The sequence below is a fragment of the Globicephala melas genome, chromosome 11, assembly GCF_963455315.2.
Source record: "Globicephala melas chromosome 11, mGloMel1.2, whole genome shotgun sequence".
NCBI lineage: Eukaryota > Metazoa > Chordata > Mammalia > Artiodactyla > Delphinidae > Globicephala > Globicephala melas.
The window spans coordinates 13268313-13282673 of NC_083324.2; the positions used below are offsets into that span (position 1 = coordinate 13268313).

The following is a 14361-nucleotide window of genomic DNA, read 5'->3' on the forward strand; positions in this document are numbered from 1 at the left end:
CTTCCCTCTCTATCCTGAAGCAGACTTTCTTTCCTCCAGAATGCCCTAGAACTTGGACATCCTTTATTCACACTTCCAGCATAGTCCTGTACTTCCACCTCCAGGCACTGACCCCCAAAGCACACTATTTGAATATGTAGTTTATTAATCTTTGAATACCTCAAACCTAGGATGGAACATTGCAGCTGCTTTAATGTAGTGGTTTAAACATCTTTCCTAGAGGATGTATTTTTCAGAATCCTAATATATACCCTAGTTCAAAGTAGACCTACCACGATGGAATCTTGGTTAGAAACTCTATAATAACTCATCCCAGGTAATTCCTGAGTCAACTCCTTGGACCCTGGAATTCACAGTTTGAAAAACACTGGGGGGGTCTGATGAATAATGCTATGTTTGATGAATGAATGGGCACACAAACTAAACTCTAAAACAATTTCCACTACGTTAATACTACCATCCTGTATGGGATGTCCCTTGCCCTCTGCCAATTTGAAAACTATCAATACCTACCTCAGTTCAAATTCCACTTCTGTGCTCCCCGGGTGACTCCAATTTCTTCCTCCCCTAAACTATGACACATGTGCCATATACGCTTTTGGTCTTTATATACCACTACATATTGGTTATTAGCTTAAGGTTTTCATCAATTAAATCTGAATAGAGGTAAAATAATATTTATAATATGTATGTAAATTATATAAAGGATCCCAAGACAATAAAGATCTGTGTTTAAGAAAAGGAATATTATTACTCTTGAAGTCTCCTATTTCCATTTTGTTTCCAATCACTCTTATCTCAATGGTTGATTATAATCTTGAATTTTGGCTTTTTCATTCCTTTGATTTTATGATTTTATCATGTATGTTAGTATCCTTAAACAACTACTCCATCTTACTGCCTTTGAACTTAGTAAATACGGGATTATAAACTTTGCATTCTTCTATGACTTGCTTTGTCTACTCAAAGTTACGTTCCTGTGACCCATCATGTTTTTGTAGCTATAATTCATTCATTTTTACTGTTGCATGGGGTTACCGTGTATGAATATGCCAGGTTATATTTATGTATGTTATTTATATTACGTTAAATTTGCTCTTCTAAATTTCTGTCAATTTGGTGGGTTTGAAAGAGTGTGTCATTTTAGTTTTAATTTGTATATTTTAATATACACTGATAATCTCTTTATGTGATTAATGGATATTTGATATTCTTTTCTAAGAAGTATCTGATCAAGTCTTTTGGAAATGTTTTTATTAGGTTACTTGTTTTTTACTTTTTGATTTGTGGAAATTCTTTAAATAGTTTACATATTAATCCTTTGCAAATAATATGTATTAAACATATCTTCTCCCAGTTGGAAGCTTATAATTTTACCCATCCCAGTATATTCTGCTAAACAGAAATTCTTAATTTTAGTGAAGTTAAATATTTTCTTCTATGATTTGTGCTTATTTGTCATTATTGAAAAGTTTTTTCTTCCCTCCAAAGTCATAAATATGTATGCCTATTTCCTTTTAAAAGTTTTGTAAATTTCCCATGTTGGTCTTCTATTCACTTGGATTTGATCTTTGTGTACCCTGTGAGGTAGGGATCTAACTTCATTCCATTTTTTTTAAACACATGGATAATCCACTGTGCAGTATATATCTTCTCAATTTATTTCTAATATTGTCATGACTTTTAACTTTTCTTTTTTAATCTTCACAATACAGTATTGTTTTTATTATTTTTATTGTTTAGTGCAATTGATTTTTACATGGAAATATTAACCTTTACCATTTGTGTTACTTATCATTCTTTCTTATATCTAAGACAGTATACCTGGGATCATTTTTATTCTGCTTAAAGTATATCTTTCAGCATTTTCTTTAGTAAGGATCTGCTGGAGTCAAACTTCAGTTTCTGTCTGTCTGAAAACACATTTACTTTCTTCTCCTTTTTAAAAAGTACTTCTGCCATAAAAAAATTTGACAGCTAATTTCTCTCAGCATATTGAAGATTCTGTCTTCTGTCTTGATTTTTTTGTTGCTATCAAGAAGTCAGCTGTTGGTTTAATTGTCATCTCTTTGAAGGTTAGCTGTATTACAACTTTGGCCTACTTTTATGATCATGTCTTAGGGTTGGTGTTTTGCTGTTTCTCCATGATAATTCTAGACAGGGCTTTACTTTTATTTGCACTGCTTGAAATTCACTGGGCTTACTTAGTCTGTGGCTTTGAATGTTTAATTAGCTTTGGGAAATTCTTAGCCTTTCTTTAAATATTGCCTCTGTCTCATTTTTTTTTTTCCTTTCCTTATGGAACTCTGATTAGATATGTGTAAACGTTTTCTCTTAATCTCTTTTTTCTCTGTCTCTCTCATATTTGGATAAAGAGGAACACCTCTTTATCCATTTCTGCTGCTTTTAGACGATTTCTTCAGATATATCTTGCACTTTACTAATTCTCCTTTCAGCTGCGTCTCATCTGTTATTAAAACCACTTAACACCAAGGTTTGAAACAGGCAATTACTTTTGCTTTTAAGTCCTTTGGGAGGCAAGGTTACTTCTTATTACATTCACTCTAAGAATGTAGCCCTTGGGTCCCGGGTCTATTCTGGAAGGTGTTCGCATGTTAGACTCTCATTCTGGTTGAGTCTAGGCTTTGTCTTGTGACCCCAGTGCCCTGTGAAACTGCAAAATCCAAAGCTGCAGTTCACATAGTTCTTCAAGGTGAAAACTGCTTTCAGTGTTCTTCTCTGGGTTCAAAACCCACTTACTAAGTATTTCTTTCTTTCCTGCCAGTTTATTGATGCATTTTTAAAAAGGTGTTTTAAAAAAATATGTTGTTAAGTAATGTTAAGGCTTTCAGTGAGATAGTCAATCAGGATATTTAATTCCTGGTACTCCCAGAAACAGAAGCTGGGTACTAAACTTTTCATGAGCACGAGCATCTCTTGAGCATCTCAGGATATCCAACGATGCCTATCTAAAAGCTCTTTCTGTAATCAGCACTCCGTAAGCATTTGTTGTTTAATAACAGAAAGTATATGCGTGAGAACACATGCTTTTAAGTTAACAAACCTGATATGAGGTTTTGGATTCCCTTTAACTTCACAAGTGAGCTTCACTTTTTTCTCCTCAGAGTCCAAAGGGAACATTACATGACTTGGTTCTTGAATGAAAATTGGGCCATGCAGTGTGTAGTCATCTGAAATAAGAAGAGAAAATGTCCAAAAATGAACATCTTCCAAATAGGGACAATGACAGGAAATAACAACAAAATGAAAATAAAAGAGGTAAACTAACAAAAAAAAGAGTAATACACAACAGATTCGTTCCAGCCTCTGGATGAAATTTCCCATTGAAGAATAATCTTTGGAATTATGAAGTGGAGATATGGACTCTCCTATTTCATATCGATGACTTATTTTTACCAACAACTTCCAGACACCGAACGGCTTGGCATTCCCTTTTCTCTCCTCCACTTCTTATTGTTCCACCTGTCTTTAGCCCGGCCTTTTACTTTGTTCACATTTTGTGCCTCCTACGTGCCTTTTGTGCTGCTGTCATCCTGGAAGACTGTCTAATGTCACAAAGTTAGAATGTCTCTGCTCTGTAATGGGATACTATAGTTGGAAGCAAGCAATGATGATTTTGTAAATACATTAATAAGGAGAAGCAGCAGTGTACTGCTAAAATATGTACAAAACTTTCTTAAATTGGATATGCAGGTAAATAAAGAATAACCTAGAGTTAATGATTCTCAAATTATGTGTGGTAAATTAACAGTTTGTTTTTTTTCAACCTGTTATGGACCCATAGACGGATACTTGTGTAAGTATCACACAGCTGGGATTGACTAAGCACATGAGTTCAGTAATAACCAGACTGGTCTATACCAAGTTCAAAGAGGTATGAGTTTCTAAATTCCTTCTCTCAGTAACAGAAACTAAATGCATAAAACTTACTTTGTCATGGTGCAGCAACAAAGCTCAAAGAATGGAATAATCCACAAACTAGATTTGAAGGAGCAGTGTAGAGTACATATGCTTCTATAGTAAACACATAATAAATATTGGTCAAAAGGCCCCTCACCACCCATACCACGAAGGTGGTTTTCATTCTTTACAATCTAGTCCCTTTTTTCCTAGAAGGCTTTTCTAGACCCTCAGGTCTTCCTTTAACCACATGATTCATAAATTATATCCATATTTCTCTGTGGACACGTCTTTTTCTATGAAATGCATTTGTGCCTTTCTTTCCCCTTCTTTGGACTGTAAGCTTGAGAGCATGACTCTATCTTACCCGTTTTTGCATGTCTTGTAGTACTAATTACAGTAGCTTATACATCAAAGACGGTCAATAAGGATTTGTTCTAACTGAGGTATTTTTTCACTTTTTAATGTATTCAGTCAGCTGATTTAGGCACTGCCTAACAAATTCTGAGACAGAGGGCCAGGGTCTATGATGTAAAGTGATACTGAGTAGCACCCTGTAGCTGACAATCCATTTTCCCCTTATATGGATTATTCTGATGGCTGTGAATTTTAACTGCTATCCTGGAAAACCTTCAAAACCAGCTTTCTGTTGATAGGTGATAGGACGAGACTGAACTCATTCAGGTGAATCAGGACTGAGGAAAAAGAAGAAAGCCGATTTGGGGATCTAGGTGAAACATGGTAAAGTAATTTAAGTTTTTTTTTTATCTTTATTGGAGTATAATTGCTTTACAATGGTGTGTCAGTTTCTGCTTTATAACGAAGTGAATCAGTTATACATATACATATGTTCCCATATCTCTTCCCTCTTGGGTCTCCCTCCCTCCCACCCTCCCTATCCCACCCCTCCAGGCGGTCACAAAGCACCACGGAGCTGATCCAGGCTTTAAAAACTCTGCATGTTCAGGTTGGGATAGAAGAAAAATTAAGGACACAAGAAAATCAAACAGAATTTTAGAGGAATGGGGACAGCCAATGACCTTGTTGAGAGAATAAGCAGGATATGGGTTCAGAAAGACTAGGAACTGAGATTCAACGCCTTGTGTCAGCTACTAACTCCATGACCTATGGAGAATCACCTAGTCTCTCTATGCCCCAATTTTCTCATCTATAAAATAACAGCGTTGGACTCACTCAGTGGTTCTATATTGGTTAAGGGTGAAAAAGAAGCCATGAAAACTTTCCCATAAACGCACTTGCACATACACGATATTTGCATTCAAAGATGTCATGAATTATATTACCACCACCACCCTCTCTCCTCAGTCCATGTATACAATCTCAGGCTAATGAAGGAGTTAAACAAAGAAAACAGGATTTACCAAAGAACACATGGAGTAAAAGTACACAAAAGTATTTTTTTAAACACTGGTCATTTAAAGCAAGATATTTCAAAATCTGCATATTTACGTTTCAGATTTTCAATGACAGTTATTTTCAAAACAAATTTAGATACTGGTCATCAGTTAGCTCAATTCAATCTTGAAGAATTAGGTGAATTTTTAGCATATTTAGTTAAGTGACAAACATTACTCATCAAGATCACTAACACAGCAGCAGGTTTGGTAGATTTTTCTTTAAGAGAGAAATATATTTCTATTGTTGTCTCAATTCCAAAATTATGTGTGTGTGTGTATATATATATATATATATATATAATATCAACCATCTCAGTTCATTGGTGTTCTCTGATTTGAATTTCATACAGAAATACACAGTCTGTTACTAGTAATTCCAAATAAGAATAAAACATAATAATGATTATCCAGGATGCAGCTGAGAGACTTTGGATTAACATCTGTACTATTTCTCAATGTATCCATGCCGTATTTAAATAACAAAAAGGATATTTTTTCTGTGTATTTTGTAACAAGAATTCATAATAATGATGCTTTGCATTTGCTATAATTGATACATTTCATCTGAAGTTTTTATTTTCTCTTGGTTAACCAAGCTCACTGCCTAGAAATTAACATTAGCATAAAGGGACTAGCATTTCAGTTCTCATCTAAGGAAATCCACCGCCTTTCAAGCATGAACTATTTGGTTTCACAAAGATGGAGGGAGAGATTTTAGAAAGTTGCTATCCAGGTGTAGAAAACAGATATCCTAACTTTAATACCTTTAAGACCAGGGTTACCAATATTTTAAGAAAAATGAGTTAAAGAGTTGCTTTATTTCCCCCAAACCTTGAGGTGCCTGGGTTAAACAGCCCTGAGAGTGACATTCTCAAATGCAACACGGAGCATGACACCACTAAGTCTGTTCTATCCGTGTGTAGGAGCCACAGAGTGACTTTCCAGTGGCTTGAAGGTATACACAAAACACTTTGCATGTGCTATTTTCAAAGCTGAGAAGATTAACTTCACCCTTCCCTTTATCACAGTAAGTTGTCCTATGTAACTAGTGGAGTGGCCGTGACTTTTCAGCCTGTGAGGTAAAGGAGCATCTCAGAAAGCAACAGAGGAAAGGATTAATAAGCCAATACACCTCAGTGTTGGTTTGTGGACCATGGGCATTGTAATTACGGCATGCTTATTTTTTTAAACCCCAGTCCAGACTGACTACACCAGAAAAATCTGGGGTCCATGAATCTGCCTTTTAACCTGGTTCTCTGAGGGATTCTTTTGTACACTGAAATTTGAGAAGTACTAACACAGACCCTTCTGATGCTAGCTCTCCATTTCCTGACAGCAGAACACCAGCCAACACTGGCTTTAGACCCACCCTTAGACTTTCTCTCTTAAGCAAAGTTTAACCAACAAATTCTTGTTTGAAAACATTTCGAGAAGGAATTTTAGCACATGTTTGGACTAATAGTTGAGAGGTAAGAAGCCAGGAACAGAAAACTATAAAACTGACCCACACAAAGAAAATGGGTGGACTTGTCAAACTCTGGGACTAAAGCTGTATAAAATAACCCTTAGAACACTCATAGTTTAACGCAAGAAGCTAATTGTGAGAACCCCCAGGGCTGAACCCCGTTGACAAAGAAGAGGCATCCTCAGGGAGACCCACTAGTCCACTTCCCTGTAGTAAAATCTTACCCTCACTTGATACACACAACATTCCTGCTATACCCATCCTTTATTTATATGTAACGAATCTCATCTTATTTAAATGACAGGCTGTTCAGCTTGATGTTTTTACTTTGGGATTAACAATAGGGTGAAAAGTCACGGTGGTGCTCCCCTGCCTTGGAGAAGTTAGGGGAATGGGCTCACATTGTTTTTAGGGATCTCTCAGGAAAGGAGAAGGTAAGGATCTTTCATACTTCCGGGAAGTCTCAAAAATCACGGTTAAGAAGAAGGATGGGGGAAGCAGCCAGGTGGTCAGAAACCCAGATAGAATCTCATAGATTCCAGACCACTGATCTCAGCCCCAGCTTGGGGGATTTAGTGCAAATGCCGATACTGGTACATCCTGATTTTCTGGGTTCTCCCCTCCTTGACAGCTAACTGCCAATCGGTCGCTAGGTTACCTCTAGCCCCACCACCCATGATCCCTAAACTCTATCCCACAGAAGCTCTCCAATTTTTATTCAGGGATAGTTTAAAAGAGAAGAGAGAATCTATGTTAAAGAAACCCTGCTTTCATGCTTCAATGAAGAGTGGGGAATGTTTGGATCTTCAGAAAAGAGTAGAGATTTCATGACCAGAAACTTATTTAGGTTAAAGATCAGGCTACTCTAAACCTTTCTCCCCTTTTGCTCAAATATTAATTTAAATAAATTTAATTTAAATGTAAAAGTTAATAAAAAGTTAAATAACTTTTAATTTAAATATTAAAAGTTACTGAAAAACATTGCTCTCAACCAGCAATTCTCAAACTCCTTTTCCCATTTGATTCTTCTCTTTTTAGAATCTATTCTGGGGAGAGATAAAACCAATGTTTGTCAGCCAACTTCTTCCTTTATCCTCCTGCAAGCAGCCCAGAAATAAACTGTAGTGCCAGGGCTACTCTTCAAAATTTTAGATTATTGAAAGAGATGCAGAGAATCACAGAATTTTAGATTAGAAGAGATTATTTATTCCTAAAAGTATTTTCCCAGATCACAGACTAAAACTGTACTGTATCTGTAATAGAAAGAAAAATGATTTTCACCTAAGAATAAAATAATACTCCAAGAAAAACAGTAATAAAACAACATTGGACCATCAGATGTGAGTGAAATCACTGATGTCCCAAAGCTGCAGATAAAATAAGTTATAGCTAGATGTCACATTCTATCTGCAGCTTTGGGACATCATTGATTTCACTCTCTATTTTATTCTTTGAATTAATTTGGCCCATTTCTGCATGTCCCCAAAGTTCTCTCCCAGTCAAGCAGGATGCTGCTCAGTTAGGCTACCAGAAGCCAGACTGGGCTAAGGAATTGGAATGGATAGGGCCAGCATGAAGTTTTCTGAGACTGACCAGAGAAAAATAAGGCTGAATCTCAGGTGATAGTAGACTCAGGGAAGCAAAACAGAGGCCTGAGTATCAGGTCCCAGGGAATAAGAGTAGAGCAAACTCTGGATTCCAAGTGAAAGGTCAGCAAAAGATAACATGCATAAAGGATCAAGTGAGAGGGGAGGTAGAGCTTACAGAAATCCACTGATGCTAAATATAGATTTTTTTTTTTTTTTTAACAGGGATCTGTGAACAGTCCTAAAAGGTAACTGAGATGGGAAGGAAAGTCATTTAGCAGCTGAGCCATATTAGACAGCAGGGATGAATTCAGGGTAAATATTTCATAGAAGATAACTTAATAAAAAAAAATAGTCAAGCTATCTCCAAAATAATTATTCCTCAAAGTGTGGTCTAGTAACCTCATGCACCAATACCCCCTTACCAGGGGGTACTTGATAAAAGGCAGATTTCTGAGCTCCTGACAGACCGACCCAGCACCTCTGTTCATTACTGTGCATTCTGCAGCTGGAAAACTAGTACTTTCAATTACGAATTGAGCACAGATAACTTTCAGCCCTAGACCAATTAAGGACACCAATGAAGAAAAACAACCCTGCAGAGTTTTGTTCTGTGTGCTAGATTACTCTGTAGCTACCATGTGGGATGGGGTAAAAGGTCGTGTTTTGCAAGCATAGCCCTTTGGTCAATGTGCTTCTCTTCCGCTGGAACTATTTTTCATCTGTTGCAAACTCAGTGACACAACTCTGCTGGGAAAGGACAAAAATGCAGTACTATGATTTCATCCCAGAAAACTAAAAATACCGGATTCAGTTCTACTTGTAATTGCTGTGGAGTTCCCAGGCGTCACACTTGAGGGTTGTTTAGGCCCTTCATCCTCACGGCAGGTAGAAAGTACTGCCATAGCAGCCAAGAATCTAGGACTATGATATATAGTCAATTTTCCTACAACATCAAATAGGTCGTTTGATTAAACACCTGGTCTTGGGCAGAAATGGCAACGATCTCATTTCAGGAAGCCAACTCTAGGAGACCTAATGCAGAACAACAAGGGCTTGAAATATAAGCTCAGAACATGAGCCCATGGGTTTAGATGAGAGTTTTATCTGGGTCACATCTGGAGGGCAGGTGGACTGTTGCATTCGGCACGCACAGAAGCATCCTGACGCGAACCACAGAGGCTTTGCCGTGTTGTGTCTTTTACTCTGCATCCTGCAGAGCCCTTGACCAATCCAGAGAGTAAATGCTGCGTGTGTGTGTTCGCGGGTGTGTGTGTGTGTCTGTGTGTGTAATCAGGGAGAACAACGCTGCCTTATTGGATTGCAAAGCAAAGCCATGCCACGGGGGACAAGGAACGGGTAGTCCCACTAAGCTGGTTTGTTGGGTGTGCTCCAGCGTCATGGTCACATTTCGCTTTTCCAAGGGGGAAGCCCAAAGGGGAGAACCAAATGTTCCAAGAAGGGCACACACAGGGCCCACTGTATCTGGCTGGCTGTGAGCCTTCTCCTCCAGCTTTTCTAATGATCATGGAAATTCGTTTTGGCTAAAAATCTGTAAGGTCAGCAGCATCTCCGTGGATCCAAATTACTCACAAAACGTATGGGCAATAACCTAAGGAAATTCAGAAACAAATGAAATACTGTAACAGTGATTTTCCAGAGTGTGAGAATTCCTTTAAAATTGAATAAAATTGAATCTACTGATCGTAGAAATGACTGGACAGCTGTCAAACGATCATTACAAATACGATTTACTGTTGTTCGTCTTTATAAAATAAATACCAGGGGATGTTCAAAGGCCCCACACAAGGGCTTATGTGTGAAATTAGCCTACACACAGCATTTTTATTGAATAATTATTCCATTTGGTTCTATTTGGTTGGTCAGTTGAATGGAGCAAAGGCAAAACAGATACTAGAGGAGACAGACATTCCTACTTCAAGGATAACACATTTCTTTCATCCGTTCTTGCTTCCACCTTCCTTATTTATTTTTTTAAGATATCTTTATTTTAATTTTTTTGGCTGCGTTGGGTCTTCACTGCTGCAAGCGGGCTTTCTCTAGTTGTGGCCAGCAGGGGCTACCCTTCGTTGTGGTGCGTGGGCTTCCCACTGCGGTGGCTTCTCTTGTTGCAGAGCACGGGCTCTAGGCACATGGGCTTCAGTAGTTGTGGTGTGCAGGCTCCGCAGTTGTGGCTTACGGGCTCTAGAGCGCAGCCTCAGTAGTTGTGGCACACAGGCTTAGGTGCTCCGCAGCATGTGGGAATCTTCCTGGACCAGGGCTCGAACCCATGTCCCCTGCATTGGCAGGTGCATTCTTAACCACTGCGCCATCAGGGAAGCCCCCACCTTCCTTATTTTAACTCCCTCAAATGAGCATTTTAAACAGCAAGCAACAGAGAAGTCTACTGACAGATGGTATATGTTTTGAAGGCAGAAAGTGAAAGAAAATCCAAACGAGAGGTGAACTCTTCTACTCTTTCTTTGTTCTCTGGTTAACAAAATGATGCCACTGCTATCACACATCACATCACACATAATGAGGACCTAGTCGTACGTAATGCCAGAGCTTAGAAATGATGGGACGTGAGAAAGCATGAGGAGATAAAAGTGGCTCTGCTTAGAGAAATTCTATGTTGCTGGAGGAATGGTCTGTAGGAGTGGAAAAGAACAGCAAGGGGAGCTGTGTCCACACATCCTACTCTGACCTTGACCTCAAACTCTGACCCATTTCAGGGGCAATGGATTCATTACTCCTTTAAAAAAAAAAAAACAACTGGGAATTTGGGGTTGGTAGATACAAACTATTACGTTTAGAATGGATAAGCAACAAGGTCCTATGGTATAGCACAGAGCACTATATCCAGTCTCCTGTGATAAACCGTTATGGAAACGAATATTAAAAAAAAGGAACGTATATATATATATGTAAAAGTGAGTCACTGCTGTACAGCAGAGATGGGCACAACATTATAAATCAACTACACTTCAATTAAAAAAAAGTAATTGGGTGATTTTGATGTCAAGCCTCAGGTATGAAAAGAAAGATGACTTTTCAACAAATGCAAATACTGTGCAGCTCAACTGGAGGCAAAAAATGACCTAAGCTATGAAGCTATATATAGCTTAGCATGAATATTCACATTTTTTTGCTACAGAATTATAAATGTGTTTGATTATGGAGTGCTGACCCAGACTCAGCTGGGGATGTTACATAATACTGGGCATGTTTTGTGCACCATATTTCTTTTCTAAAATCAGAAGGATTCTTAATTATCAGACATTTTGACCCAGTTTCTGATCAGCATTCACAGGCCTATATACTATATGTCATTTCCAATGTTACATATAGAGGACATACAGTGTGCAAAAAAGACACCATCCTGCCCTCATGGCAACCACCCTGCCCTCATGGAGTGTTTATTCTAGAAGGACTGACAGACAATCAGACAAGTAGAGCTAACTTTATACTTTTAATTAATAGACTTCATTTTTAGAACAAATTGAGCAGAAAGTACATGTTCTCATATATCGTTTCTCCCCTGCTTACAGCTTCTCCTATTATTAACATCTGAGAGGGAGGTGCAAGAGGGAGGGGATATGGGGATATATGTATACATATAGCTGATTGACTTTGTTATACAGCAGAAACTAACACACCATTGTAAAGCAATTATACTCCAATAAAGATGTTAAAAAAAAATCTTGCTTCAGTGTGGCACATGTGTTGTAACAAATGAGCCAACTGATACATTATTATTTATTTTTTTTTTGTGGTACGCGGGCCTCTCACTGCTGCGGCCTCTCCCGTTGTGGAGCACAGGCTCCGGACGCGCAGGCTCAGCGGCCATGGCTCACGGGCCCAGCCGCTTCGCGGCATGTGGGATCTTCCTGGACCGGAGCACGAACCTGTGTCCCCTGCATCGGCAGGCGGACTCTCAACCACTGCGCCACCAGGGAAGCCCTGATACATTATTATTAACTAAAGTTCATAGTGTACGATAGGGTCCACTCTTTGTGTTGTGTATAATTCTATGGATTTTGGCAAAGGTATCGACATAAGATGTATGCACTATTACCCTATCACACAGTTTATTGTCCTAAAAACCTCTGTGCTCCACTACAGCTCTTTAATTTATATTCAAATATATTACTACTGACTCATGAGAACAAATAAACAGTATAAAACACATATGTATCTAACTGATTGGTTCTGGCTAAAGAAGTCTAAACATCTGGTATATCTGGGTCGCTAATTCACTTACTATTGTCTCCCTAGTGACATGAGTATATAGTGAAAATCTATGGCTTTTGCCTGCTCAGAATCCATCTCTCCTCTCTAAGGTAAGAGCACTCCACCCTTTCTTTGGTGAACCACTTTCTCAAACTAGGTGGTCTGGATAGGCTAAAATCCTCCGTCCAAGTCAGGAGGAGGCAACCCAGGCCTGGCCAGTTAATATTCCATTTCCCTGACTAAATTATGGTTCCCATGCGTAAGATGTAAAGTTTGGCTAATAATGCTATTCCAGAGCTTTTCATGAAACTACTAGGGCAAAAATTCCTTTTAGAGCCTAGAACTGCTTGGTGGCAAGAAGCGTGGAGCTTCCAAAGGTCCCCACATAGACAGCCTAAAAAAAATGAATGATGCCAAAAAAACAAGAATGAAGCTAAAACAAAACCGAAGGATGGAGGCTGACTGAGCTTTGATGATATCGAGATTTGGAGCCAGTTCTGTCCAAAGCAAGATTTATTCCTAAGATGCCCAGATATGTGAGCAAACGACTGCCTTTATTTAAGCCAATTGGAGTTGTTTTATCAGCTGCAGCTAAATGACCCCTAATTGAAACTGTATTCATAGAAAGTACGTATCAGTTTATTCATGGGTTTAATTCACGTTATTGGTCTTCTTTCTCTTCTTTCTATTTCCTTTTGACAATTGTCTACATGCACTTGTATGTAAAAATGCACACAAATAGGCTGTTGGCAACCTGGCAGGCAAAGGTTTTCTCTCTGTGGACCTAACGTTCATTTTTATGCCTCCACCTTCACCTGGTCAGTCCTATGATCAACAGCACCCTAGAAGTCTCCTCCTTTGAACTGCGCCTCTTCTGATTTCTGGATATGTATGAGCCCCAACCAAACAGGTCTTTCCCATGCCCTTCTCCATCACAGGACACTATTTCTAATTGGAAAAAATATATATATAACTATATGTTAATCATTCCCCAAATTCTTAGCTTCCAGCTGAAATTCATACACTTTAATGGGGGCCTTTTCAGAAGATCATTAACCTAAAACAGTGGTAATTCTCCTAACGTGCTTTATATTCTTTGGGTGCAAAAAGACACTCCTGGGACACTTAAAAATTAATAGAGAACTACATTCTTCTCCCCAAATTCTGATTAGATAGATTTGGAGGTGGGGCACAGGTATATGCGTCTGAATCCTGCATGTCAGGTTATTCAGATGCATGTGTTCTACAATCATGAGTCGCCATTTAAGAAAGAAAAATGGGGGGGCACACCAGCAACCCTAGCAGACTGTTTCAAGCACCAGGTGGCTGCTACAGCTGGTAACCAACGAAAGAGAGCTCTTTCATTTGTGTAGCTCTCAAATCAAATGCTGGAAATGCCTCTCTTTTAGGCCCTGGGTGAGTGGAGGATCTCCCAACCTACATGATAACAGGAATAAATTCTTCGGTGCAATAGGAGGTGTCAGTGATTATACCAGACCTGCTTTGGCCCCTGATGCTTTCCTTATCATGTATTAAGAATATTATCATCCAGATTTGTCCAAGCTTCTGCAGTTTCCCCAGCTCTCTCTCCAAGCCTCCCACAGCCAAAGTACCCTCCTTCTCAATGAAAAAAACTACAGCCAAAGGGTTGAGGTTGTCTTTTCTGCCCTCAGTCATAATTTCACACTTCCTTGGAGACCATCTGCTTTAAGCCCTTCTGGGGTGAACTGCTGGTGTT

At 38.8% G+C, this 14361-nt stretch overlaps 1 protein-coding gene across 8 annotated transcripts in view; it reads right to left on the reverse strand.

Moving 5' to 3' along the window:
* The window catches only part of CNTN4 (contactin 4), a 973761-nt gene that overhangs the window by 323612 nt on the left and 635788 nt on the right, over positions 1 to 14361 (reverse strand). For all 8 annotated transcript variants that reach the window (XM_060307736.1, XM_060307734.1, XM_060307732.1 and 5 more), the window contains one exon: positions 3065 to 3191. In XM_060307736.1, coding sequence (XP_060163719.1) covers positions 3065 to 3191 — 127 coding nt within the window. The remainder of the gene's footprint in view (positions 1 to 3064; positions 3192 to 14361) is intronic.